This window comes from Leuciscus leuciscus, assembly GCF_965113295.1.
Source record: "Leuciscus leuciscus genome assembly, chromosome: 2".
NCBI classification, from domain to species: Eukaryota; Metazoa; Chordata; class Actinopteri; order Cypriniformes; family Leuciscidae; genus Leuciscus; species Leuciscus leuciscus.
Window position 1 is genome coordinate 19149575 of NC_138726.1, and position 27504 is coordinate 19177078.

General features: G+C 42.0%; 2 protein-coding genes across 2 annotated transcripts in view; one reads left to right on the top strand and one right to left on the bottom strand.

Annotated features, from left to right (window-relative positions):
• The window catches only part of col25a1 (collagen type XXV alpha 1 chain), a 719149-nt gene that overhangs the window by 217846 nt on the left and 473799 nt on the right, over positions 1-27504 (bottom strand). Inside the window, exon 6 of the mRNA XM_082152225.1 lies at positions 21821-21847. The gene's annotated coding sequence lies outside the window, so the exon portion shown is untranslated. The remainder of the gene's footprint in view (positions 1-21820; positions 21848-27504) is intronic.
• On the top strand, positions 3706-7675 carry LOC309492913 (uncharacterized protein; the record flags this gene model as incomplete). The annotated part of the gene is made up of 3 exons (XM_082161953.1): positions 3706-3757; positions 6286-7228; positions 7273-7675. 2 exons carry the CDS (start codon positions 3706-3708, stop codon positions 6699-6701), a joined length of 468 nt encoding a protein of 155 aa, XP_082018079.1. The 3' UTR covers positions 6702-7228; positions 7273-7675.

A 27504-nucleotide genomic window follows, 5' to 3' on the forward strand; every position in this document is an offset into this window, starting at 1 on the left:
CATTATTTATTAAACATTTATGAAATGCATATTCTTGTTTTGTAAATTATTAGTTAATCATTAACTAATCACTTGTAAATTACTTATAACATAATTTACAAAACATACATATAGGGCCCTATTTTAACGATCTGAAACGCAAGTGTCAAAGCGCAAAGCGCAAGTAACTTTGTGGGCGGGTCTCGGCGCTGTTGCTATTTTCCCGGCGGGATAAATGACTCTTGCGCCAGGCGCAAATGTAAAATGGGTTGGTCTGAAGTAGCTTCATTATTCATAGGTGTGGTTTGGGCGTAACGTGAAATAAACCAATCAGAGCGTCATCTCACATTCCCTTTAAGAGCAGATGCGCTTTTTCCATAGCGGATTGCTATTGTAACGGCGGATTTGCCAGGCGCGCGCCAGCAGCGGTTCACAGCCAAGGAGAGCAACGCTCTCGTCACGGCCGTAAAAGAGAGAAGTTACATTGAAATGGAGAAACCCACCCAAATTAACTTCGGTTAATTTGGGTAAATGTGTAAGCTAGATGTATGCTTTTATAATAAATTGTTTATCTATCTATCTATCTATCTATCTATCTATCTATCTATCTATCTATCTATCTATCTATCTATCTATCTATCTATCGTAATAATGTATGATTTGCAAAAATGAAAACTGCTGCTTCTGTGTAGATGAGAGAATCAAAGTGCGCGTTGTGCACACGCTACATTGATTATGGCCAAGCATGCGCCCTTAAAATAGCATATGAATAACATGCGCAACGCGCCACTGACTTTAAACTATTTTTTCCTGGTTAGTGGCGCAATTGTTTTCTAAACCTGCAAAATAGCAAGAAGGAACGTTTGCGCCGGAACACGCCTCCTCTTTGCGCTGAACCGCCCCCGGGAGCGCAAGTGTATTTCTTAGTTAACCGACGTGCTTCTGTGGAGGGAAAAGTCCGCTTTGCGCGGGTGCAAAATAGGAATGATACATGCGTCGGTGTACAAAGTCACTTGCGCTGGGTGCAAGATAGGGCCCTTTATGTTAGTATATCACTTGCTAATAATTTATGAATGTTCTGTTAATGATTAGTTCATCATTAACTAACCACTTATTAATGACTTACAACTGAACGTTATTATAAAGTGTTACCTATAGTTCTAACATATTTGTAACACGGAGTCGGCTTTGCAGCCTTGGCTAAATGAAGTTTACACAAGACTAGATAATGATCTGAGATGTCATCACTCTGCTTCAGAATTTCAACGGCATCAAGATTGATTCTGTGTGATAATATTAGATCTAGAGTATGATTACAACAATGAGTAGGTCCTGACACGTGTTGTCTAACTCCAATAGAGTTAAGAATGTCTTTAAATGCCAATCCCAATGCATCTTTTTCGTTATCTACATGTATATTAAAATCACCAACAATTAGGACTTTATCTGCAGGCAGTACTAACTCTGATAGAAAGTCAGCAAATTCTTTGATAAAGTCTGTATGGTGCCCTGGTGGCCTGTATACAGTAGCCAGCACAAATCTCAAACGTGATTTATCACTTACACTATATATTGCTACATTAAGCACCAACACTTCAAAATAAGTATATTTGAAACTAGACTTCTTAGTAATTCTGAATATATTACTATAAATTACAGCAACACCTCCCCCTTTGCCTTTCAGATGAGGTTAATGTTTATAACAGTAAACTTGCTGGGTGGACTCATTTAAAGTAATGTAATCGTTTGGTTTCAGCCAGGTTTCTGTCAAACACAGCACATTCTGTCATTTGCTCATTTGTATTATATCTGTTTTTTATTTATTGAACATCAATTACATTTTTACCCTTAGATGTTTTTCCTGCATAGAGAATTACAAGGCGGCCGCCTCCGTCAAATTTCGTGCTGCCTCCGGCTCTCGACAAAACTCAGACAGACCCAGACAGCAACATAGTATCAGCCCAGATCTGGCCCAAATCTGGTTTATGTGGATTTCACACGTTCCAGATGTGGTCCGGATCTGGGCCGACACTATGTTGCTGTCTGGGGACAGTCACATGCTCAGATACACTCAGATACACTCTCATCACGGTAAAACGCAATGAACGTGCATCACTCTTTTACTTTCGTTTTCAACAACGTAATTCTCTTCAGGGAAAACTAATCAAGGAAAACATATCAGGGCTCGACATTAACGCTTGTCCGGTACACGTTTTTTTTTGCCCCCGGACCCCCCTCTATAGAGCTGGTAAGTCCCGCCCATCCGTAAAACCCCAAGTGGACATCTAGGTTGAAAATTCGTCAGTGCAAGTGAATGTGAGAAAATAATTATTTTCTGGTCCCATTTGAATTGTGCCATGAATGTGAACATATGTTGTCTGTGAATTTTTTATATTTTTTTTTTATGTTACGAGTTTGACAGTATATTGTATGATTCTTTGGCTAGCAGTTGTGGAAAAGACATAACGAGAAAGACTAAATGTCGCCTATGTGACGTCACCCCATAACACATTTTCCCTCCACTTGTCAAATCACGGCGCTAATGCTGCGCTAATCTATGGAGACAGATCGAGATGCCTGTGTGTTTTGTACCCAAATGTCACCATTCAAACCAAATGGGCTGTTCTTTCTTCAGATTCCCGTCTGATGTAAAAACTAGGTTGTAGTCCACAAAGTGCTCTCACACAAAGTCTAACCGTATCAAACTTCTACCCGCTAAATTGTAGCATTCTTCACACGAAAAATTACATTAAAAATTCACAGACAACATATGTTCACATTCATGGCAAAATTCAAACGGGACCAGAAAATAATTATTTTCTCACATTCACTTGCATTGACGATTTTTCAACCTAGAGGTCCAGTGGGGTTAGCGGAAGGGGCGGGGACTTACCAGCTCTATATGATGAAATCTAGGTGAAAGCTCTATGTGATGGGATTTATCTGACCTTGGTGACGTGAGTCAGCTGGCAGACGGTCGGTTTAGCTAGTTCCTGACCTGAGCCCCAATTCATGTTTGAGCTTTACATCACTTTACATTTCTTTTCAGTCAGTTATTAACCTTCACTGGGCCCAGACTCTTGGAAAACTATTTAACTGTCAAAAATAGTCCCAATAAAGTACACAAATAAAATGAGATGCAGGCCTGAACGACGCTTGTGTAGGTTGGGGTGGAAAAAATACAAATCACCGCTTCACTCTTACTAGAGCCAATAATGGAAAATACTACTCACGATTAGGGCTGTGCGATATGACGATATATATCGTATGGACGATATAAAAAGTCTACTGTTTCATATTATGCTCTATCTTTTATTCCGTGGTGTCGCAAAAAACATTGTTTACGACAAAACTTGTTCATCATTTGGATGACTGGAATCATACATACACGCCAACAATGGGGATGCAGGCAGAAACGTGAATAACATGGCGAGTGAAGGGGGTGGCTCCGAGTAGGAGAAAGACCAGCCAAGACAAACCGAGGAGCTTGTTCCTAAATGAGGGGCTACCTCTGTAGCATGGACATTGTTTGGTTAATTTTCTATATGTTTGGTTGACTATTTTATTTTGATAATGAAATGCTGCGATGTCAAGTTAGCAATGCTAGAACGTGTGCGCGTGTGAGGTGTCGGTGCGATCACAGGAATTTTTGTCCTTCTGAGGAAAAAATTATTCAAAACTGTAAAGCTTTCGTAAAATACAGAAAACAAGCACGATGCCGTTAGCATGCCGTCTCGGTTTCCTTTCCGTGAACTTTGGACCCCGTCGCATGAACGAGGTCAGCAAAAATGTTCCTTTCGTTTTGTTAATCTGTAATTACTTAAGTGAAATAGCCTATATTTTGCATATAGGCCTATATATTAGTTTTATATATTTAGTTTTATTCTGTTTCCTCCGTTCACAATCAATGTTCTACACTATCCAGCAATTTTCGCTGGTTTCAAAAAACAAAAAGTTGCATATAACCTGCTATTCATTTTCACTAAAATGTAGGCCTAATTGTTTGACATTTGGTGACATATACAGTATATCCTCGGGAAAACTAACGCCAGCGCATTGCCATTGACTTACCTATGATGACTTGACAGCTGAGCGCGAGCATTTCACTCACGTTGAAATTGGCTATGCGTCAATATCACATTTGCACAGTCTGTACTATTTGAATTCGTGATTGGTTTTGTTACGGACTGTTCCGAGACACGAAGGTTTAGATCCAAGTGCAGCTTTATTTGAGGGCAATCCAGAGGCGTAATCCAAGATACAGGCAAGGGTCATACACAGATAGGCAGTCCAACAAAAGAAACAAACAAACAAACAAACAAACAAACAAAACAGGCAGGGACCAGAGGCAAGAGAGTAATCCAGGGAACAGGGCAAGATATCCAAAAACCAAGAGACAAGGAAACCAAGAGAATGCTCAGAATTGCAGTGTAACACTAAAACAAGACTTCGCGGTGAGTGAATGAATGAACATGGTATAAATAGACAGACTAACAGGGTGATGGGACACAGGTGAATGCAATCAGTGATAATGAGGTACAGGTGACTGTGATGAGTGATCAGAGATGAGTCCGGGCAGTGAGTATGGGAAATGTAGTCTGAGAGTGAACGTGAGTGTCTGATGTGGAGTGCCCTCTGGTGGCTTTCAAGGGCACTCCAGCTGGTGACCGTTACATAGCCCCCCCTTTAAGGAGCGGATTCCAGACGCTCCTAAATTGTCCAGGAGGGTGGTGGAGCGGAGGCGGACCCGGGGGCGGGATGGAGGGCCAGGCCCGTGGAGCGGAAGAGGACCTGGAGACTGTGGCGACGCAGGCAGTGCAGGTGACCAGGGCGGAGCTGGCAGTGCAGGCAGTGCAGGCGACCGGGGCGGAGCAGGCAGTGCAGGCAGTGCAGGCGACCGGGGCGGAGCAGGCAGTGCAGGCGACCGGGGCGGAGCAGGCAGTGCAGGCGACCGGGGCGGAGCAGGCAGTGCAGGCGACCGGGGCGGAGCAGGCAGTGCAGGCAGTGCAGGCGACCGGGGCGGAGCAGGCAGTGCAGGCAGTGCAGGCAGTGCAGGAGACGACCCCTCGGGCGGCCATGGCGGAGACGACCCCTCGGGCGGCCATGGCGCTGGAACAGACACCACCGGCTCAGGCGCTGGAACAGACACCACCGGCTCAGGCGCTGGAACAGACACCACCGGCTCAGGAACAGGAACAGACACCACCGGCTCAGGAACTGGAACCGACACCACCGGTTCAGGAACTGACACCACCGGCTCAGGAACAGACACCACCGGCTCAGGAACAGATACAGACACCTGTTCAGGAACATAAACAAACACCGGCTTCAGCACAGTGTCCGGGGTTCCAACCGGACTGGAGGCTGCCATCTTGGTAGTGTGTGCAGCCCAGGCACGCCAGACAGCAACCAAATAAAAAGTGAAGACAGCCCTCTGGGCCGTGGCAGGGCTGACGGGTACAGCCTCCGGCACAGGAATAGTCTCTGCATCGACAGATGTGACGTGGACAGTCTCTGGATCGGCAGACGTGACGTGAACAGTCTCTGGATCAGCAGACTTGCTGTGTCTCTTCCACGCATGCAATACCGCCACTGCGTAAAAGAGGAAGACAGCCCTCCTGGCCATGGCAGGACTGATGGTGGGCAGTTCCGAGACAATCCTCTTGTCCGAAGACACAGGCTCGGCGGCAGCCATCTTGTCCGAAGACACAGGCTCAGCGATGGCCATCTTGTCCGAAGACACAGGCTCGGCAGACGTGACGTGAACAGGCTCGGCGGTGGCCATCTTGTCCGAAGACACAGGCTCGGCAGACGTGACGTGAACAGGCTCGGCGGCAACCATCTTGTCCGCAGACACTGGATCCGGCTCGGCGGCAACCATCTTGTCCGCAGACACTGGATCCGGCTCGGCAGCGGCCATCTTGTCCGAAGACACAGGCGTGGAGTCGGCCATCTTGTCCGAAGCCACTGGCGTGGAAGGCGTGGAGTCGCCCATCTTGTCCGAAGACACTGGCGTGGAAGACGTGGCGTACACAGTCTCTGGCTCGGCAGGACTGACGTGAAGCTCTGGCTCTGGCTCGGCAGGACTGACGTGAAGCTCTGGCTCTGGCTCGGCAGGACTGACGTGAAGCTCTGGCTCTGGCTCGGCAGGACTGACGTGAAGCTCTGGCTCTGGCTCGGCAGGACTGACGTGAAGCTCTGGCTCTGGCTCGGCAGGACTGACGTGAAGCTCTGGCACTGGCTCGGCAGGACTGACGTGAAGCTCTGGCTCGGCAGGACTGACGTGAAGCTCTGGCTCTGGCTCAGCGCGCTCTGAGCTTGACGGGACCAGCGGCGGTGAGGGCTTTGAGCTGGGTAGGGCCAGCGGCGAAGAGGACTCTGAGCTGGTTAGGACCAGCGATGAAGAGGGCTCTGAACTGGACGGAACCAGCGGCGAAGAGGGCTCTGAGCTGGGCAGGACCAGCGGCGAAGAGGGCTCTGAGCTGGACGGAACCAGCGATGAAGAGGGCTCTGTGCTGGACGAGACCAGCGGTGAAGAGGGCTCTGTGCTGGACGGGACCAGCGGTGAAGAGGGCTCTGTGCTGGACGGGACCAGCGGTGAAGAGGGCTCTAGCTTGGCAGGCATGTCGCTTGCTGTCTCAGGCGCGGCAGGCATGATGCTCTCAGTCTCAGGGGCGGCGGGCATGACGCATACTGCCTTGGCTTCGGCAGATTTGGCGTGAAGTGCGGGCTCGGCTGGACTGGCGTGAAGTGCAGGCTCGGCTGGACTGGCGTGAAGTGCAGGCTCGGCTGGACTGGCGTGAAGTGCAGACGATGACCTGGCGTGCCATGGAAGGAAGCTCTCCTGACATCTGGAGAGTGCCTCTCTCCAATCCAAACCGGAGAGATCGGGGAGCTCCCTCGGGTCGACCTCCCTAGCCCCCAGCCGGTAACACAACTTAATTGCCTCGTCACCCAGAGAGCAAGAGGCAGCGAGAGGAACAAACCCCCAGGTGTACTGGAACAAATCGAGGCTATCCAGGGCCAAGGCCGCGATCTGTCCAGCGAATTCCCGGCTCATGCTGGGAAGATCAGGCGAGATCTGTACTGCTGGATTCCTGGTGGTCATAGCTGCTGGATCTGGGCGTGGCGAAGTCTTCTGTTACGGACTGTTCCGAGACACGAAGGTTTAGATCCAAGTGCAGCTTTATTTGAGGGCAATCCAGAGGCGTAATCCAAGATACAGGCAAGGGTCATACACAGATAGGCAGTCCAACAAAAGAAAGAAAGAAAGAAAGAAAGAAAGAAAGAAAGAAAGAAAGAAAGAAACAAACAAACAAACAAACAAACAAACAAACAAACAAAACAGGCAGGGACCAGAGGCAAGAGAGTAATCCAGGGAACAGGGCAAGATATCCAAAAACCAAGAGACAAGGAAACCAAGAGAATGCTCAGAATTGCAGTGTAACACTAAAACAAGACTTCGCGGTGAGTGAATGAATGAACATGGTATAAATAGACAGACTAACAGGGTGATGGGACACAGGTGAATGCAATCAGTGATAATGAGGTACAGGTGACTGTGATGAGTGATCAGAGATGAGTCCGGGCAGTGAGTATGGGAAATGTAGTCTGAGAGTGAACGTGAGTGTCTGATGTGGAGTGCCCTCTGGTGGCTTTCAAGGGCACTCCAGCTGGTGACCGTTACAGGTTTACTGCCAAATTAAAATATTTAAAGCTGCAGTCCGTAGTTTTCCCTCTTTGTCACCATCTCTGTTCGAAATCTGCAATTGCAGTAATTTGCGGAATTATCAACTTTACGTGCGTTGTGCCTCGGCATGGCACAGCGCAGATGAATACAATGTATTGAGGAGAATGTGAGGCTGTCAATGACCGCGCCGGTGTGGATACTGTCATTCGCAATCACAGATTCTACTTTTTGGAAGTATGACCAACATGAGAATTTTCACCGTGAAATGTCGTCTGAACAAGTAAGTAACATCCACTTTTGTTCTGACCAACTAAGGGGAAAAAAGCATTGCAGTAAATCGCCCCGATTAAATCTAACGATCGCTTATCATATCACGTCAAACTGTGAAAATTATACTTTGTCCTCAAATTGTTAATGTTAACAACATCAGAATTGCGTGACTACATTTAATGCACTTCCGATATTTATCCTTGTTTTCGCATGGGCTGGGTGCACATTTTTTTTGCCGAAGTCCAAAGTCTTTCGCGTTTGTTCGGGTGAATCTCCAGTTGTCACTGGTGATTGTCGTTTGAACCTTTCTGGATCCGCCATCAAATTGATACGTTTAATTATATCAAGTGCTGTGAGAAAAGGCTATAAATCTCCACCTCCAACATCCTCACACTCATAGCCTACTAGTCGAGACACCTTCTTTATGTGTACAGTTGTGACGTAATGACGCAAAGACATGCTAGAATTTCCCGCGGAAATCCACCAGTACCACTGGAATTAAAAATATTATTACAAGCTTACCGTTTTGAATCGAGCTAAGGCAAGCAGATAGTTTTGAACACTGGCTGGTTATGTACTTGCTCAAAAATTTATTTTGGATCATTTTTAACCCAAAAAAGCTACGGACTGCAGCTTTAACAGAACGATAAAATAACGTTGTTAATGGCCATTTCAAATAAGTGTGTCTGTTCAGAACGATTACATTCATTTTGTTTCCGTTTCTGGTTATGTTCCTGTCAAAAATTTATTTAGTTTGTTTTCGTTAATTGAACAGATTTGGAGCCCTGATTGCTGCTACATTTTAAACTTTAAAGTACAATGTTTACATGTGGCATTTTATACATTCATATTTTATGTTGGGCCTGAAATCATTTGTTTTTGAAAACTGTTTTATATTTCATTCATATTTTATATTTCTACATTCTTAATTAAACATTTTCCCAGAAGTTCTAAATAAAGGGAGAAAAATAATCACATATGAATGAGTATACTTAATAGGCCTTTATCGCATCACATTAGAACGCCGGAAGTAGCCACAAAAAATAGCTGAAGCAGTGTACTGCGTCTTCCAGTTATTGCGTTCACCATGGCTGCCTGTTAATTATCACTACTTCGCTCTCGCATCTCCCAAAAGTTTCTTTTTTTGTTTGTTTTCTTGATTCCATTTTAATGGTTTAATTAAATTGTTATAACCAATTATTTCAAATGTAATGATTTAAGCAAAACTTTCTTCAAAGGTTAAACCAAACTTTTATTTTGACGGGTTGCGGTGTAGACCTTTGAGTCTCTCTGTGTTTTATGATATGAAGATAGTTTTTCTCAAATGAAGCTAAAATGCTGCTGAAGTGACTCTCAGAGCGGCTGTGTTGATGAAGTGCATTAATGTCCTCATATAGGCTGAAAACATTGCGAGCGTCATGCGTGCCTCAGTGTGTGTGAATGAATGGCACAGACGCGCTGTTTCATTTACCACACAGAGACACGCAGAACATGCATGATTCCTATTTAAATAGTCTTTATGCAGTTTAATACTGACAGACACTGGTCTATATCGCAATTTTATTTAAGTTTACTGACCTACTTTTCTTCTAAAGGTAACTAAGTAACCACCGGAAGTGCGAGTACACTGCTTGGCGATTTCGAACGCTCCAAAACCAGGAAATGAGATAAAGGCCTATATATATATATCAACTATTCTTTTAGTTTATATACTAAAAGAAAGTATTTTCCATGTGGTATATAGGCCTAAAATTAATAAACTATTAATTGATTGAATTTACAGAAAAGGTACTGTACTATATCGTCATATATATTGTTATCGTGCTATGAGCTTTTGGTCATATCGCCCAGATTGTCATGCTCACATCATCACAGTCCCACGAAAAATGGAGCAACGCAGAGAGCGTCAGGAAGGAGAAAGGCCGTGCTGCACGGGGTAAAATGATCAACGCTCGCCGTGCGGTCCCGATCGGGGAATCTAACGAGGTCAGGGGAACTTTCAGGCAATCCAGGCTACCTGATTCGCTACCTGGTATTGATATCCACCGTGGCCGGAGGAGCTCAGTCTCCGGTTAATCCAAATCACTCGTGAATAACAAGTGCGTCACATTCGCGAGTATGTACTAGTGATGTAACATTACATTTATTTTATTGCCACACTTTAATATGTGAATTATATTAACAGAAAACTGAACATTTAGCTTTGTCAGGCTTTTATTTGTGCTTAATGGATAAAACAATGGCGCTGCGCACTCAGCTGCTCATAAACATGGCTGCTATAAATTTGACCTGCCACAAGATGGCACTGTTTTCGACACTCTTGGTGCTTCGAATCTTTTCCCAAAACATTCAGGGAAAAGCCTCAGTGCTTCATGAGGCTTCATTTGCCCATCCCTAGTATGTACTACACACACTCAGGATGAACTAATGTAGGAGATCAACACTTTAACTTCTGTATGAAATTGCATAGACTCACTACTATTACTAAAAACAAATGAACACTTAAATTGAAACTGCGTCACACGCATAGACAGTATATAAACTGGACACAGCGACCCCATAGGTTTCAACGGAGAAAAGTGAAGTCAATTAGAAGCTCTCACTTCCTGATGGTCGAGCGTACTGCGCAGACTCACACTGAGCTTGACGACGTAGATGTGACGTGAGCATCCCATCTGCCTTCTAGTAGCTGTGCCAAGAGAAATCTGAATTATTCCCTTCCGAAACTTGCAGAGACGGAGAGTGTGAGTAGGAGCTGTCCATGAGCTAGAAGCAGGAGCAACTTTTGCTAAGTATTCTGATTAATTCATTTGTAATTTTGCCTCCATGTCCCCCCGATTGCGCGCGAGCTTCTCCTCCTGTCCATACGGTAATCTCTCTACTGTGCGACAGAGAGTTGCATGGTTATGACGCAATCGTTAGCGTATTTATAACAAAAAAAATATAACAAAAACTGCATCTACGGGGCCATAATGTAAGATACAAGGTAATGGAGCCTTTTATACATTTTTGTGTTTCTTTAGAAATAAATAATGTACAAATGGAGTCTTTAAACGCCTCAGATGTAAAGTTATTCGCTGTCAAAGTGAGTCAATGCAATGGAATGCTAACAGCAGGTGATGGTCCGCTAATCAATGGCGGCGCTCGGGGAAGCTTCAATATTTTATAAAACCCTGCCCCCCTGGTCACACGCCGTGTTGTTTTTTTCCATCTATCTCATCTTCTTCGTTTCATCTCCTCTCACTCTCTCCTCCTGCCCCCTCTGGCCTATCACATCGCTCTCCAAACCAAACTGACATGTGAAATACCCAATCAGAGCTTAGACAAACTTAATACACTTCTAACAATATGAAATATTGTTTTCAATACACATGAGAACTACAGATATACAATATAAATCAAATATATAAATTAAACAATATAAATATACATTTTGAAGAAAAGTAAAATAATATAAATATCATTTTAACAGGGTTTCATGTATTGAAGCCCAGGGCTTCAGATTATTGCTGCTCTCTTTATTCTGGTCTCCCTCAATCTTCATTGCAAGTTGTTCAGAATGCGGCTGCAAGACTTTTGACTGGGTCTAAAAAGAGGGATCATATTTCCCCTGTTTTAGCATCCCTTCACTGGCTTCCCATTAAATTCAGAGTTGATTTTAAGATCCTTATGTTTGTATAGAAAGGCGTTGTCTGGCCGTGCACCAAGGTACATTAGTGATCTTATTGTGCCATATTGTCCTGCTAGGGCACTTAGATCTTCCAATCACTTCCTCTTAAATGTGTCTTGGTGTCGCTAACAATCAAAGGGTGATCGGGCCTTTTCTGTGGCTGGGCCCAAGCTTTGGAATGGTCTCCCTTATCATGTGAGGTCTGCTCCTTCATTGGATATTTTTAAATCTACTCTTAAAACGCATTTTTATTCTTTAGCCTTTGCTAGAGAAGAATTTCCACTCGAAATAAGTATGCCAATGGTAGCAACACACCACGAGCGTGGGACCCTCTAATCCAGGGTCTGTCCACATAGTTTGTAGCCCATAAAGACAATTCAAACTAGACAGTCATCTAGGACTGCTACAAGAGAGGTGTCTGTCCTGAGAATGGCAGCAATACATCTCAAGTTTGGGACCCTAGGACAAAGCTGGGGTCTGTCCACAGAATTAAGGATTAAATTTGCATCACCCTATGGCCCAAAGGGTAGCCCCTTTGTGCTAGACAGTCATATAAGACTGCTATATAATGTCCAGTGCAACAACAATGGCAACACATCTGAAGTGTGGGACCTTAGTGTGGGATTACGGGCTGTAATTTGCTCTGGCCCCCTTCCTGTTCGCCGGAGTGATGAGAGACTTAGTAGACTGTGCTCACTCAGTGGCTGGCTGTCTAAGTGGTGTCCGCAAAATAAAATAATATAGAATTCATAGACAATTGGAAAAGTTTTTGGGGCAGACCTGACCTGTTGAAAAGAGATGGCATTCATCCCTCATGGGATGGTGCTGCTCTTCTCTCTAGTAATATGGCACATAGTCTTAGAGCTCAAACATGAATTGGGGCTCAGGTCAGGAAGCAGACAGACACCGAGGTCAGATAAATCCCATCACATAGAGCCTCTTTCACCTAGATATCGTCATATAGAGACTGTGTCTGTTCCCAAAATTAGGAAATACAAAAAACTTCCAAACCCATCAAATCCAGGGTAAAAATTAAATTGATGTTCAACAAATAAAAAAACAGATATAATACAAATGAGCAAATGATAAAGCTTGGGTTGCTGAATATTTGATCCCTTACTTCAAAAGCACTTATTTTTTATGAAATGATTACAGACTATAACCTAGATGTGCTGTGTTTGACAGAAACCTGGCTAAAACCAAATGATTACATGGCTTTGGCCGTTTTCACACCTGAAAGTCTGCACCAAGGTTCGAACCAAAGTTCATGTTTTGATACATTGTATACATTCGGTTAGTTTTGGTTTGGTTTCACATTGCAATTATGCGAGCACACTGAAGAACTTTACATGACGTAGCCCACTTGCGTCCTGTCGTCATCATCTATATGGGCTGCATCTTGACATTGATTGGTTTGTAAATGGACGAGCGTCTGACGTCAGTGTGTTGTCAATTCGGCGGGTAACTTTGACAAGAATTAATGAACAGACGCATATCGTTGCCACTATACTTTTAATATTATGGCATTACTCCCTGCAGCACCAACTATAGGCCTACGCGAGGCTAGTTCAAATTCGCCAAATGAATGTCCTCGTTGTACGAACATTTTATCGTTGCCGGCAGGACGCAGGACAAATGTGTGTGTGTGTGTGTGAATCAGCTGGAAGAAACGCTGTGGGCAGAACTGACAGGATCTGCACATAAATATTCTTCTTCAGTTGTTTAGGCTACGCGGGAACCACCGGAACTTCCTGTAAATGGTCTGAAAGTCCGAACCATACAGAAAACCATACGTCGGACCAAATTTCGTCTGTTTGGTCCGGACCATGGTCCGAGGGAGGTTTCACACCTGTAATTTTGATTCGGACCAAACTGAAAAGTCAGAAAATCCGGACCAAACAAGGTAGGTGTGAAAGGGCCCTTTAAATGAGTCCACCCCCCAAGATTACGGTTATAAACATGAACCTCATCTGAAAGGCAAAGGGGGAGGTGTTGCTGTAATTTATAGTAATATTTTCAGAGTTACAAAGAAGTCTAGTTTCAAATATAATTCTTTTGAAGAGTTGGTGCTTGATGTAACAATATATAGTGTGAATGATAAATCACGTTTGAAATTTGTGCTGGCTACTGTATACAGGCCACCAGGGAACCATACAGAATTCTCACTTCTGCTACTAAAGATTGCTTTATTAATAATATTCCTGATCAGTTTCATCATCTCAGCATCCCAGATAGCTAAGAAGAACTCGATATTGCGACAGAAATTTTTAACTCTCTCTTTTCCAACACTTTAGACACAGTTGCTCCTTTGCGCTTAACCCCCTGAGGTCTACGGTATCGCCGGCGATACCAGCTCGCTTTCTTTTTTTCAATGTAAAAGAAACTCATAAATACTCTGTTGACTTTGATTTTCCATAGGAGTTTCATACATCAATCGATTCTGTTAAATGTGTATTATTTTTGTGTATACTCACAATAAAAACAAAGTGTTGTGCTTTTTGCCAAATAAAGAAAAATAAACACGAAGCGAGTTCTGCCTTCTCTCTGCCAGTGAAGTCCATTCTGAAACGCGTCCGAAAATGAACAATAACTGAGCGAATACTCAGTCAAACAGGCATACAGACACACAGGCATGAAGCTTGAATTTTCTTCTTTTAAATGAAGTAATTTATATAAAAAACAAATATTCTAATCTTGTGAAATCTGTATTAAAAGAGAGCGATTCCAGTCGAGCTCATCTCATCTCATTACGTTATAATCGGCCCCGCCCACGGAGAGCGCGCGCTATTCAAACGCAAATGACTGAGACGATCCCATACAAACTGTGAACGCCCACATATCAGCTCGAGAAAACACATCAAGTTTATTCAGATAAGTGTAGTTGTCTACACTGTCTCGCAGCGCTGTGAGGAATAATAATAATGGAAAACTTACCTCAGAAGTGCTGGTATTTCGAGGAGCAACGGATGGAATAATGTAGTAAGTTTTTTTTTTCATTCTCAAGTAAATCGCGTTTCTGTGTGAATGAATGAACGCAGAGATGCGCTGTTTACCACAACTCGCAAAAAGACGGTTTAAATTTGAATTGCGTTTCTGTGTGTGAATAAATGATCTGCTTTTAGCAAACTATTTAGCTATACTGAGTAAAATCGATTGAAATATGTTGAAATAAAATGTATTTGTATAAGCAACGTATTAAACTGCAAATTAACATTTATATTCCTTATAATAAAAACGAAAGACCTATGTTACAGACATATGAAAGACAACATTTCGTTGATTAGTTTTGGATAGATTACACATTTTTACTGTAAAATATCTGCCACCTCAAATAAGCTTTTGTTTGCCAATTTTTGCTAATATGTTAAATATAGTATGTTTTGTCAATGTAGGCTATATTCGAAGTTTGAAATATGTATGATAAAATGTATACTTTAGTTTTTACAAAGAAAGATTACACTTCAATTGTTGTTGTAATTGTAACCTTTTTAATAAAAAAATATATATTTACAAGGTAGATGTAAACAAATTTTAAAAGGTAAATATAAGCATTTTCTTTAAATAATTTTTATTGTGTTTTATTATTGACAAATTTGGGGAGAGGATACATATTCCAAAACTGAAAATACAGTATGAGAATTAACTGCACAATTAATAGACATGTTTTCCTTGGATATTATACAATTTGCAAGCAAAATTTGTGGAAAAAAAAATAATTGACATATTTCCAACTGTGAACCAATTTGGTAGAATATATATATATATATATATATATATATATATATATATATATATATATACTGTATATATATTGCTCTTGCATTCTTTCTTGTGGCTATAGGTGACACACCTGAATGAATGGCTCATTAGGTATGCGGGCCCCATTGTCTCCTGAGGTGTGAACCACTACATATGCATGATGCTGTTGAATGGTTGACGCCCCTTGCGCATATTGCCTTTACAAACAAAAAGTGTTTTACAAGATTTAAATCAATGTATTGTGTTATGTGAATGATAAGGGCAGGATGATTTTCACATCATTTTGAAGAAAAAATTCTAGGCAAAGACATCAATTAGTCAAAAGTCTTATTGTCACATATTTAGTATGTGTTTTGTGGCCTTATTTCAGAAACTTTAGTTTTTAGTTTTTTCAATAACCATGCATAAACATTATTCTCTCAAAAATACAAACATGTACATGCATGTTGCTCACATATTATGGTAGCCCTGTTTGTGCTAAATAGAGTGTAATTATACCTTTGCCATTAATATGTTTATAAGCAACTGAAAAAAGCACAAATGTCAGGGCATGTCAGAACATCTCAAGGACCCCAAAAACCCCTCAGACCTCAGAGGGTTAAAGAAGATGAAAGAAAATAGTCCAACGGCGAGGTACAACGAGCACACTCGGGCCCTTAAGAGAGCAGCCCGAAAAAAATGAAGCGCAACTGGAAGAAAACAAAGCTAGAGGTATTTCGCATTTCATGGAAAGAGAGCACGATTGCATACAGAGAGGCCTTAAAAGTGTCACATGCCTGTCCTGTCTTGTGCTGCACATGGGTGTTTTGTTATTTTGGGCCATGTGCTCCTGTCTATTGTCTAGCCCCTCCCATCTTGTTATCTGATTATTGGTTTATTTGTCCCACCTGTCTGTCTCGTTACCCTCCTTGTTTGTTCCCCTATTTAGCCTCCCTGTGTTTGTAGTCCAGTGCTGGTTCGTTTGTCCGAGTTTCCCCGTTCCTGGAGTCCTGAGTTTTTGAGTTTTTGTACCTTGTCTGCTTGTTACTAATAAATTTCCTCTGCATCTGTATCCCCGTCTCACGTTAACTGTTCCGTGACAGAACGAACCAGCCTAAATGTGGATACAGCGGAGTGAAATTTTTCCTCAGGGAGAGGGAGAAGGAGCCTCTATTTCCTTGCTGGAATACTTTTCAAGATGCGCTCAAAGGACTTTGGAGGAGGAGAGTATCATGGCAGATGACAGTCAGTGGAAGGGAAAGCCTTCGTCACTGGTCCCGAAACGGAGGAGAGGTAGGAAGACTTCCTCCGTGCCGGTTCCGGTGGTCCCGAGTCCGGTGGTCCCAAGTCCGGTGGTCCCGAAACACAGGAGGAGGAGAAAGGTTCCCTCCGTAACTGTTCCGGTGGTCCCGAGTCCGGTGGTCCCGAGTCCGGTGGTCCCGAAACACAGGAGGAGGAGAAAGGCTCCCTCCGTAACTGTTCCGGTGGTCCCGAGTCCGGTGGTCCCGAGTCCGGTGGTCCCAGAATTCCCTATCATCAGTCCTGCCATGGCCAGGAGGGCCGTGCATCTCTTCTATGCAGTAACGGTATTGCATGCGTGGAGGAGACACAGTGGGTCTGCCGAGCCTGTGTCTTCGGACAAGATGGCCGCCGCCGAACCTGTTCAGATCACGTCTGCCCAGCCAGAGACTGTTCACGTCACGTCTGCCCAGCCAGAGACTGTTCACGTCACGCCTGCCGAGCCTGTGTCTTCGGACAAGATGGCCGCCGCCGAGCCTCTTCACGTCACGCCTGCCGAGCCTGTGTCTTCGGACAAGATGGCCGCCGCCGAGCCTGTTCACGTCACGTCACGCCTGCCGAGCCTGTGTCTTCGGACAAGAAGGCCGCCGCCGAGCCTGTTCACGTCACGCCTGCCGAGCCTGTGTCCCCTGACAAGATGGCCGCCGTCGAGCCGGTGGCATCTGTTCCTGAGCCTGAGCCGGTGGCGTCTGTTCCAGTGCCAGTTCCGGTGGTGCCAGTTCCAGTGCCAGTTCCAGTGGTGCCAGTTCCAGTGCCTGAGCCGGTGGTGCCAGTTCCAGTGCCTGAGCCGGTGGTGCCAGTTCCAGTGCCTGAGCCGGTGGTGCCAGTTCCAGTGCCTGAGCCGGTGGTGCCAGTTCCAGTCCCTGAGCCGGTGGTGCCAGTTCCGGTGGTGCCAGTTCCTGTTCCTGGGCCGGTCGTGTCTGTTCCTGGGCCTGAGCCGGTGGTGTCTGTTCCTGGGCCTGAGCCGGTGGTGTCTGTTCCTGGGCCTGAGCCGGTGGTGTCTGTTCCTGGGCCTGAGCCGGTGGTGTCTGTTCCAGTTCCTGAGCCGGTGGTGTCTGTTCCAGTGCCTGGGCCGGTGGTGTCTGTTCCAGTGCCTGGGCCGGTGGTGTCTGTTCCAGTTCCTGGGCCGGTGGTGTCTGTTCCAGTTCCTGGGCCGGTGTCTGTTCCTGTGCCGTGGCCGCCCGAGGGAAAGTCTCCGCCCTGGCCGCCCGATGGACTGACATTTCTGCCCTGGCCTCCCGATGGACTGACATTTCTGCCCTGGCCTCCTGAACTGTCCATTTCCCCTGCCCCGCCCTGGTCTGTCCTTCCTGTCCCTCCCGTCCCGCCCTGGTCTGGTAGCCGCTCCGTAGGGAGGGGGTAATGTCACATGCCTGTCCTGTCTTGTGCTGCACATGGGTGTTTTGTTATTTTGGGTCATGTGCTCCTGTCTATTGTCTAGCCCCTCCCATCTGATTATTGGTTTATTTGTCCCACCTGTCTGTCTCGTTACCCTCCTTGTTTGTTCCCCTATTTAGCCTCCCTGTGTTTGTAGTCCTGTGCTGGTTCGTTTGTCCGAGTTTCCCCGTTCCTGGAGTCCTGAGTTTTTGTACCTTGTCTGCTTGTTACTAATAAATTTCCTCTGCATCTGTATCCCCGTCTCACGTTAACTGTTCCGTGACAAAAAGCTGCTAGATCTGCTTATTTTTCAACCCTATTAGAAGAAAATAATCAAAACCGTAGGTAATTATTTGAAACAGTGGCTAAACTAACGAAAAATAAATCTTCAAGCCCAGAAGTTTCCAAGCAGGTCGGTTAGGAACCTGGGTGTGCTCTTTGATACCAATCTTTCATTTGAAAGTCATGTGTCTAGTATCTTACAAACGCGCATACCTTTGGACTGAACACGTAATGTGCATGTGCGCGACATCTGCGTTTTCGCGTGTTTGCGTTTTTTAGGTTTGCGCAGAGATAACGGATAATCGTTTTGCTCCTTGGAACTTTTTTCAGGGAGTGCGTTCTCGAGACACCAGGCACTGTTTTGTGTGGATGGGCGGCCGGAGCGTGTAATGGATTTTCCTGTTAGAGCGTCGTTGTGTTAGCGCCCCCCTAAGTTAATAACTAATGATCTTCACAAACGGAAGTGAATCAATCAATCAAAACTAACTTTAGCTGGACAATAACTTTATCCTAGAGCTGTTGTAAAGCTTAAACAATCTGTTACGGTAATTTCCTAGTATCACTGTAAAGCTGCTTTGAAACAATCCATATTGTTAAAAGCACTATATAAATGAAGGTGACGACTTCACTTGACTTAGGACAAAGCCTAGGAACTCTTTCACCCCCTACGGGGATATACCCTCGCCCTCATCCAGATCTGTGAGAAGGTCAGCCTGGTCAGCCTCCAGCACTGCCGTAATGTGCAGGGACCCATCTCTCCTCCGTGTACTTGGTTTGTAAAGACTAAAAGGGAATTTCCGTTTAGGACAGCAAAATGCTGCTCGACCAACCTAAATAGGGTGAGTCTTACCTCTGTTTAATGTAATGCTACTTTAGTTAAGTGTACGTGGAAAACCATGGCATGACCAAACCTAAGCTACTATCAGAGAAGTAATATTGGTCGGCTTATATCTGTAGTAGTGGTCGTGACCTCTTTCTAAAGAAAACGTTACTTTAATTCAAGTGTATACAACCAAGGGGGCTGTACAAAATATCTTAGATAGAGTAAGCGTGGATGCGACCGTATAAGATATTAGCCAATTACCTCTGTTTAGTGACCCAAAATTGACGAGTTTGTGATCGTGTGCCCACATAATATGAACGGCCGGTGTGAGGAGCGACTTTGGCACCCAAGGGAACGAGGATAATAAGAGTAAAGTTAAATAGAATAATCAAGGCTGGGTTTCCCCATAACGTTGTCTCTTAGCGCGCTACGAAGACTTTGTGGAAGAAATGTAATGTTCTATTATGTTTGCACTTAATTATATTCATAGAATCTTAGAAATATGATGGTAATTAGATTAATGTGGTGTCGATACATATTCTTATTAATATATGTATGTGTATGTCCTTGTATATGACCGGACAAAAGTTAATGTGACTGAATGTATGACCGAGACAGAGAGTCTCCATTCAAGGGTGTAATATGATTAAGTATGATAGACAAATCTAAACAATATGTTAGTTATGGCTAAGATGTATCTTGATGTAGCCTCGGGAAAACAACCTTGGGGGAGGAACAACTATAAAGAATGAAGGATACTCCCCACTCGTTGTCACACTCTGCAGGCACTTTGTAATGACTGTATGACTGCCGACGCACTGGTGAAGCTTAAAATACCGTATACGTATACGAGCCCATGACATAAGAAACAATTAGCGTCCGAATAGGACTTAACTGACAGTAGCCTATGCTTTCACTGGCCTTTAAAAGCGCTCTTTAATTAAATGAATAATATTATATATAATAATGTAATAAAAAAATCGAACAACAATCAGTGTAATGACAATTTTATTCTTTACATGAAAACACTTGAATTAGCCTAATTGAACACTGTCTGGGTGTATTAAAACTTAAGAATTATATTTGTATAGACCTGCAACAGTGATAAGGTAAAGCTAAGAGTGGTCCAGACCAACCTTCCGAACGTATGACTTACAGAAGGTATACTTAACTAAGAAAGTTTCGGGAAACACGTATTAACGATAAGGTACAGCTTAAGGTGTAACTTAAGAACGACGTAGCATTAAGAAGGTTTCGGGAAACCCAGCCCAAATGTGCTGCTAAACTATTATATAAATGACCAATAACTAATAGGCATTCTAACCTAAATTCGAGGTCGTGATAAAATGGAGTCAGATAAAAACTTAATTGGAATCAAATTACTTTGCCACACGGAAAAGACAGTAACACGCATTAAATCTTCACCCGTTTATTGGAAACAGTCGTTTGACCGATTGGACAGGCCTTACAATGTCAACAAAGGACACAGCATTAACTACAGTACAATAAATCACACAACAGCTCTTTCACATTTTAGATGTGTTTTGTGGCATTCAAGCTGAATACTAAAGCTGGCACTGGTCTTTTTTGCCATTCTGTGGCGTAGCTGCAATGAATTTCACCTACAGTGATGTCATGTGCATACCCTTTATTTGCGCCTGTCAAGTAAAACTGTTCTGTCTCTAAAACAACAAAGTGACACAGAAGAAGATAAATTAAAATACAACAGATTTTATAGCATTGTAAATAATTACCTAAATACATAGCCTTATCGTGCTGATACAAAATGAAATTCACAAGCTATAGACCCACAGTCTCTCACGGTGAAAGGTGGTAAATCAACACAAGGCGGGGAAGAGAGTCTTGCTATGAAAACCTGTGTGTAGTCAACTATGAAATATGACAGCATCAGTCTAAAATGATTAAGGTGCCTTTAGCAGGCCACAGCTACATTGTAACTTCCGGTTAACTTCCGCTCACTCCAATGCATGGGCGAAAACAGTTCAAGGCACTCACTCAAGCTGAGACCCCCTTAGAGTCTGTTCAAGATTATGATACATACCAAGAAAATGCACAAAGTAACAGAGAGAGAGAGAGAGATCATGAGAGGAAAAGACACTATTCTGTGTTAGAGAGAAGCTGTGTTTCGCCCAACTGAAGAACAGTCATTGAATCTCAGCGCACATACAAGGATATTGGAATGAGATATGCAAGTGATTTATTTCATAATCTGTCAACTATAGCAGATTCTTCATAATATTCCTTTAAGCGGTATGAATTTATCAAGCTGTCAAGCAACTGAGCTGGAAATAATTGCATTCTTTGAATGAGCTCTTAGTCTGACATGCCATAATGAAGCCGCAGTATGTTAGGACTTTGATTCTAGGACTTTAGACTTTGACTTTGATCTTGCGCAACTGATATGAGCCGATATTGTTGAAAAGTCCCCAAAATATTGCAGGCAGGCTGCCGGTACTGATCATTCAAAATGACTCCAAGTGTTTATAGTTTCAAGCCTTATTCACACACACACACCAGTAAGGCTCTGTTGTGCTTGACAAGCCCGAGTCAGCTTGTCCACAGAAACCCATGCATCTCAAACATGCAGCCCACAAGTCCATAAGGCATAAGGGAGACATAACACACATTCATCCACACATCAGAGCAGGACATGCAAGAAATAAACACATACCCGTGGCCCCTGGTCGCCTTGATCACCCTATAATAAAAGAGAGAGAAAAAGTATGATAGAATATAATTTCGTAATATAAGAATAGTACCAAAGTAATTTAAAACACAATGAAGATATCCATATCCTCAAAAATGTATTGAGGTTGAAAGTAAAATCACTTATCATAAAACAAACTGTTTTGGAGAGTGGTCAGGAAAATGAGTGAATGTGAATGCCCACTACAACAATGTTTATCATTTAAAGAGAAAACGAATGTGAATATTTTACTGTAATTACAGTTCTGTCATGACAACTCTCTGAGTGTTTGGCATGGCTATGACCATGTTGATATGTTTGGTCTTGGCAGAATAGATATTTTACGCTGCTGCTGGTTATTGCTGCTGCTGCTGTTGGAGAGCAAGTATGGGACTTGTTACTGCTAATACATACACGACACGCCACATGTAAGCAAGACATGCTGCTGCTGTATAATATAGCATACATAAATTACCCGTAGCAGATCTATACAGGTGGATCTGGGGAAGGTGGAGTGTTTTTGAAAGCGCTGCAACTGCTACTGTAAATGCTGACCAAGTATTTGATAGTTGAGCAGCGAGTTAATTGGCTACTGATACAGCAGGAACCAATCAGCTGTGCCCTATAGAGAATGATGTGATTGCAAGCAGATTGAATTAAGGACCTATTAGCTTGAGCCATATAGAGTTTCATAACAGAACTTTGAAAAGCCTGCAAATGCATTCAAAGCAAAGCGATAAAGTGTAATTTTAAAGGGACAGTCAACACATTATAAAATGAGGTTATCATTTTTTCCCAGCATCACCGGGGCCCTCCCTCAGCCTGGGGCCCTGAATATAGCATACATGAATATGTATCCCCTCCCCCTCCCTGGTTAACAGTGGCTAAACTAACAAAAAATAAAGCTTCAAGCCCAGAAGTTTCCAAGCAGCACAGCAGTAATGACTTTATGAACTTCTTCACTTATCAGATTGATAATATCAGGGAGAAAATTATAACTATGCAACCGTCTACAGCAGTGGTTCTCAAACTTTTTACACCAGGTACCACCTCAGAAAATATTTGGCTCTCCAAATACCACCATAATGACCAATATGAAAATACAGTAGCGTAGTAGGCCTAACTATTCAGCTACGGTTATGCACAGCTCAAAAATGAGGCAGCTTAATTTCTAATAAGAATATTTATTAAACATTGTAAAAACACAGTTTGAACATTAACACTGCACTGTGCTGCTTACATACAGGTAAATAAAAACTTAAATAATGATTCAATTCAAATGTATTGCACCTAAAAGTTAAATAAAAACTGTAGCCTACTGTACTCAAAATATTAAGTAAAAAAAAAAAAGTGCTGTACTTAATAAAAATAAAAAAACACAGGCTGTGTATTGATATTTAACCTTTTTAAACGTAGGCCTACATTTAAAATATTCTGGCTGACCCCTGTGAGTTTTTCAAGGCGATCATTATTTAGAACTCATCACTTTATTGTTTCCATGGTGACGCGTCATTGATTGTCACGTGACACACCGCATCCACAATAGCGCTGAATGACTAATGATCTGCTTTTATTTACTTTTTTGGTAACACTTTATAATAACTGCACGCTATTAATCATTAGTTAAGTATTAGTAAACAGTTAATTCATCATTTATAAAGCATTAATAGACATTAACAAGCAGTTTATAAATACAGTTATAAATGCAGTATTCTTAATTTATAAGCATATCTATAATGTGTTTAATAATTGTGTTTTCATACTTAATTAATGATCAATTTATCATTTCTAAATGAAGTATTTCATTATTTACAAACCGGTTATTTAGGAGTGGTCAGTGGTTCATAAGATCACTTAGAAAGTGTAAGTAAATTATTAATAAACTGTTTAAATACATATTATTATTCAGACATATAGTAATAGTTACTTAGTGTGTTAATAAATGGTTTATTAACATGTATTTCTACTGTAATTCAGGGTTAATTCGGGTAGTTATAAAGCATTTAGTAGTGGTCAGTTCACTATGTTTGTGAGCTAATCTAAAGTGAGGACTAGTTATGCTTTGTAAAGCGTTTATAAAGAAGATTTAAAGGCTGTTAATATTTTTATTATACTTTATTTTTATAGTCTTTAAATCTCCTTTATAAATGCTTTACAAAGCATAACTAGTCCTCACTTTAGATTAGCTCACAAACATAGTTAACTGACCACTACTAAATGCTTTATAACTACCTGAATCTACTACATTTACTTACACTTTCTAAGTGATCTTATTAGCCACTGACAACTCCTAAATAACCGGTTTGTAAATAATGCAATACTTCATTTAAAAATGATAAAGTGATCATTAATAAATTAAGAAAATACAATTATTAAACACATTATAGACATGCTTATAAATCAAGAATACAGCATTTATAACTGTATTTATAAACTGCTTATTAATGTATATTAATGCTTTATAAATGATGAATTAACTTTTTACTAATGCTTAACTAATGATTAATAGCGTGCAGTTATTATAAAGTGTTACCAATTTTGGTATTCAAAATATTCACAGATTTGTTAGCTATGGCATGAAATATTTGATATTCCGATTGTCAAATATATGCAAGTGGAAGTGTTATGTTGTTTAAACACCTTTATAACGATCGCGTTAGTTGAGCTATATGTGCCGTCATGTTAGTTTGTGCCACTGTTCAGAGAATCGGATCTGTTGGATTTACAGCACGTGAATTCATCCACTTCTCCCGAAATACATGAAAGTAAGTGGCCGGTGAACTGGGAGAAGAATAGAGTTAACTTTAAAGTTACTTACACAATGTGTAACTTACACAATCTGATGTGTCGTCTAATTAAAATGGAAATTATTATTATTTCCGCTTCCATAGACATCAATGTGTATTTTACAAATTCTAAATGTATTGTTTTTTTAGTACTTATGTGAATTTAAATGTCTGAAACCTAAAATAAACATGTGGTTAAAAGCACTGAATAAGTGTGATATTTGACAGCGCCTGAGTGGCACGCGTCCGTCTCTGGCTTAGCGCCAGCCAACTGCGAAAGCACATTTGAATTTAGCAGTTGATCACGTGATGCACTGGCCGTTCTACTCACACAAGTGTAATCGTATCGTACGCTCCAGGGACCAGCCAAGACTGATCACACAATAGACAGTAAAAGATCACACCGGTTTGATCTTACGTGCGAAATTCAGTGATTCCTCTGCGTACCACTAGACGGAGCCTGCGTACCACACTTTGAGAACCACTGGTCTACAGTATCGCATCAGGCAGTGCATTGTAGTGTCCCTAAGGAAAAAATTTATTCATTCATTGCTAAAGAAGAGGAAGAATTTTTTAAACTCGTTAAATCATCTAAATCGACAACATGTATGTTAGACCCTATACCGACTAAGCTACTGAAAGAGGTTTCCATGAGGTCATAAATCCTCTTCTTAATATCATTAATTCATCTTTGTCATTAGGATACGTATCAAAAACTTTTAAGCTGGCTATGATTAAACCGCTTGTTAAAAATTAGTCAATTATAGGCTGATCTCGAATCCACCTTTTCTGTCAAAGATACTAGAAAAGGCGGTATCTTCACAACTATGTTACAAAGAAATGATATCTGTGAGGATTTTCAGTCAGGTTTTAGACCGTACCATAGTACTGAGATTTGCTCTTACCATCCGATCGTGGTTGTATCTCTCTATTAGTGTTACTCGATCTTAGTGCTGCATTTGATACTATTGACCACAACATTCTTGTAAATAGACTCGAAATTTATGTTGGCATTAGTGAAATTGCATTAACATGGTTTAAATCATACTTATCTGACTGTTATCAGTTTGTAGCAGTAAATGAAGAGATGTCTCATCGATCACAAGTTCAGTATGGCGTACCACAAGGTAATAGGACCGTTGCTTTTCACTCTGTACATGCTACCCTTGGGAGATATCATTAGGAAGCATGGAATTAGTTTTCACTGCTATGCCGATGATACTCAGCTCTATATTTCTTCACGCCCTGACGAAACTTACGGATTCACAAAATTAATGGAATGTATAGGTGATATAAAAAATTGGATGACTAGTAATTTCCTACTACTTAATTCTGAAAAAACAGAGATTCTAATTATTGAACAAAAATATTCCTCACGTAATAATCTAGAATACTGTCTAACACTTGATGGCTGCTCTGTCAAGTCTTCGTCGTCGGTTAGGAACAGAGCCGATCCGCCCTATACGCACACTACGCAAGCTGCGTAGGGCCCCGCAAATTACTCAAGGCCCCGCCTCCCCCTCGTGTCAAAGCGCGTCAATCAAAGATTACAACATCGTTGAGACGTGAGAAAATGAAGCGGAACTATCCTTCTGGTCACGAAGAAAGAGGAAAAAACACTATGCGAGTGAATTGTGGGAACAGCAATCAGGTAGACTGAGTTTGCTTGTTTATAAACTGCAGCTGGGAAAAGATAACCGCGTCGCACGTTAACATGCGTTCATATGCGCGTGCACGAAATGAAACGCGCACTTTCCAAAATTAACTACAATAGCGGGATGACAATCCTCATTGTAGGCGTAGGCACACATACTTTTAAAACAAGACAATGATCATCTACTCTCCAAGTCAAGGTTAAGTTACAACTCTGCCATGCCAGATGGAAAACAATGTATTGGCTTTATAGGATATTGCAATTAAGATGCTGATTGACTGGACATACTGGTCAATATGGATGCACATCCCTCAGTAAATAATAACCTTCAAGTATTAAGTATTGCTGTTATCATTTAAAACACAGTGACATGCTGTGGCAATTTTAGCTACTTTTATTCATTCACAGCACAGGATGCATTTGTGATTTCAAGAATTCAATTTGTTCTATTTGAAGTGTGAATACTTAATATTTTACTAGTAACACTGTCTATTTCTGATATCAGGAATTACCTTTATTATATTACCTTTATAATATTATTACTCAGCAAGTAAACAAAAGCGTAAATATCTACGTAATAAAATACAAATTCTGATATTGGGGTTCCAATCATGCACTGAACCTTGATTAATTAACAAGGTTAATTCTTCACTGTTTTCCAGCTGTATTTACAGTTTTATCTTTGCTTTTGTTGTCAGGATTAGTAACTTGCCATTTTGTGACATTTGGAGTTCATTTTCTATCAAATGTTATTGGCATTGTGTATTGTCTACAAGTATTGAGGTCTCTGCATTCACATTATGCTTAACATCTGACATGTAGATATGGTGTCTCGCAAAAATATCTGTAGTATAAAGTACATGGATTTCCCAAGTAAAGCACATACCATAAATGTGTGGTATAATTTAATATTATATTGTTTGAGTGAAATGTAATGCAAAGGAAATTTCAACTAAATTGATACTACCCAACCTTTTACTAGCCAAGTTAAAATACTTTCACCTAACTTAGTTAAGTAACGTATACTTAATTCCATATGTGAAATTAACTTAAAAAATATGCGTGTAAAATAAAAAAAAAAGAAGTAAATTTTACTTATTGTTTATTTAGTGTGAGTCAGGTAGGAGGGCCCCTTAATTTTTTTTTGCTTAGGGCCCCAGGGAGGTCAGGATCGGCTCTGGTTAGGAACCTGGGTGTGCTCTTTGATACCAATCTTTCATTTGAAAGTC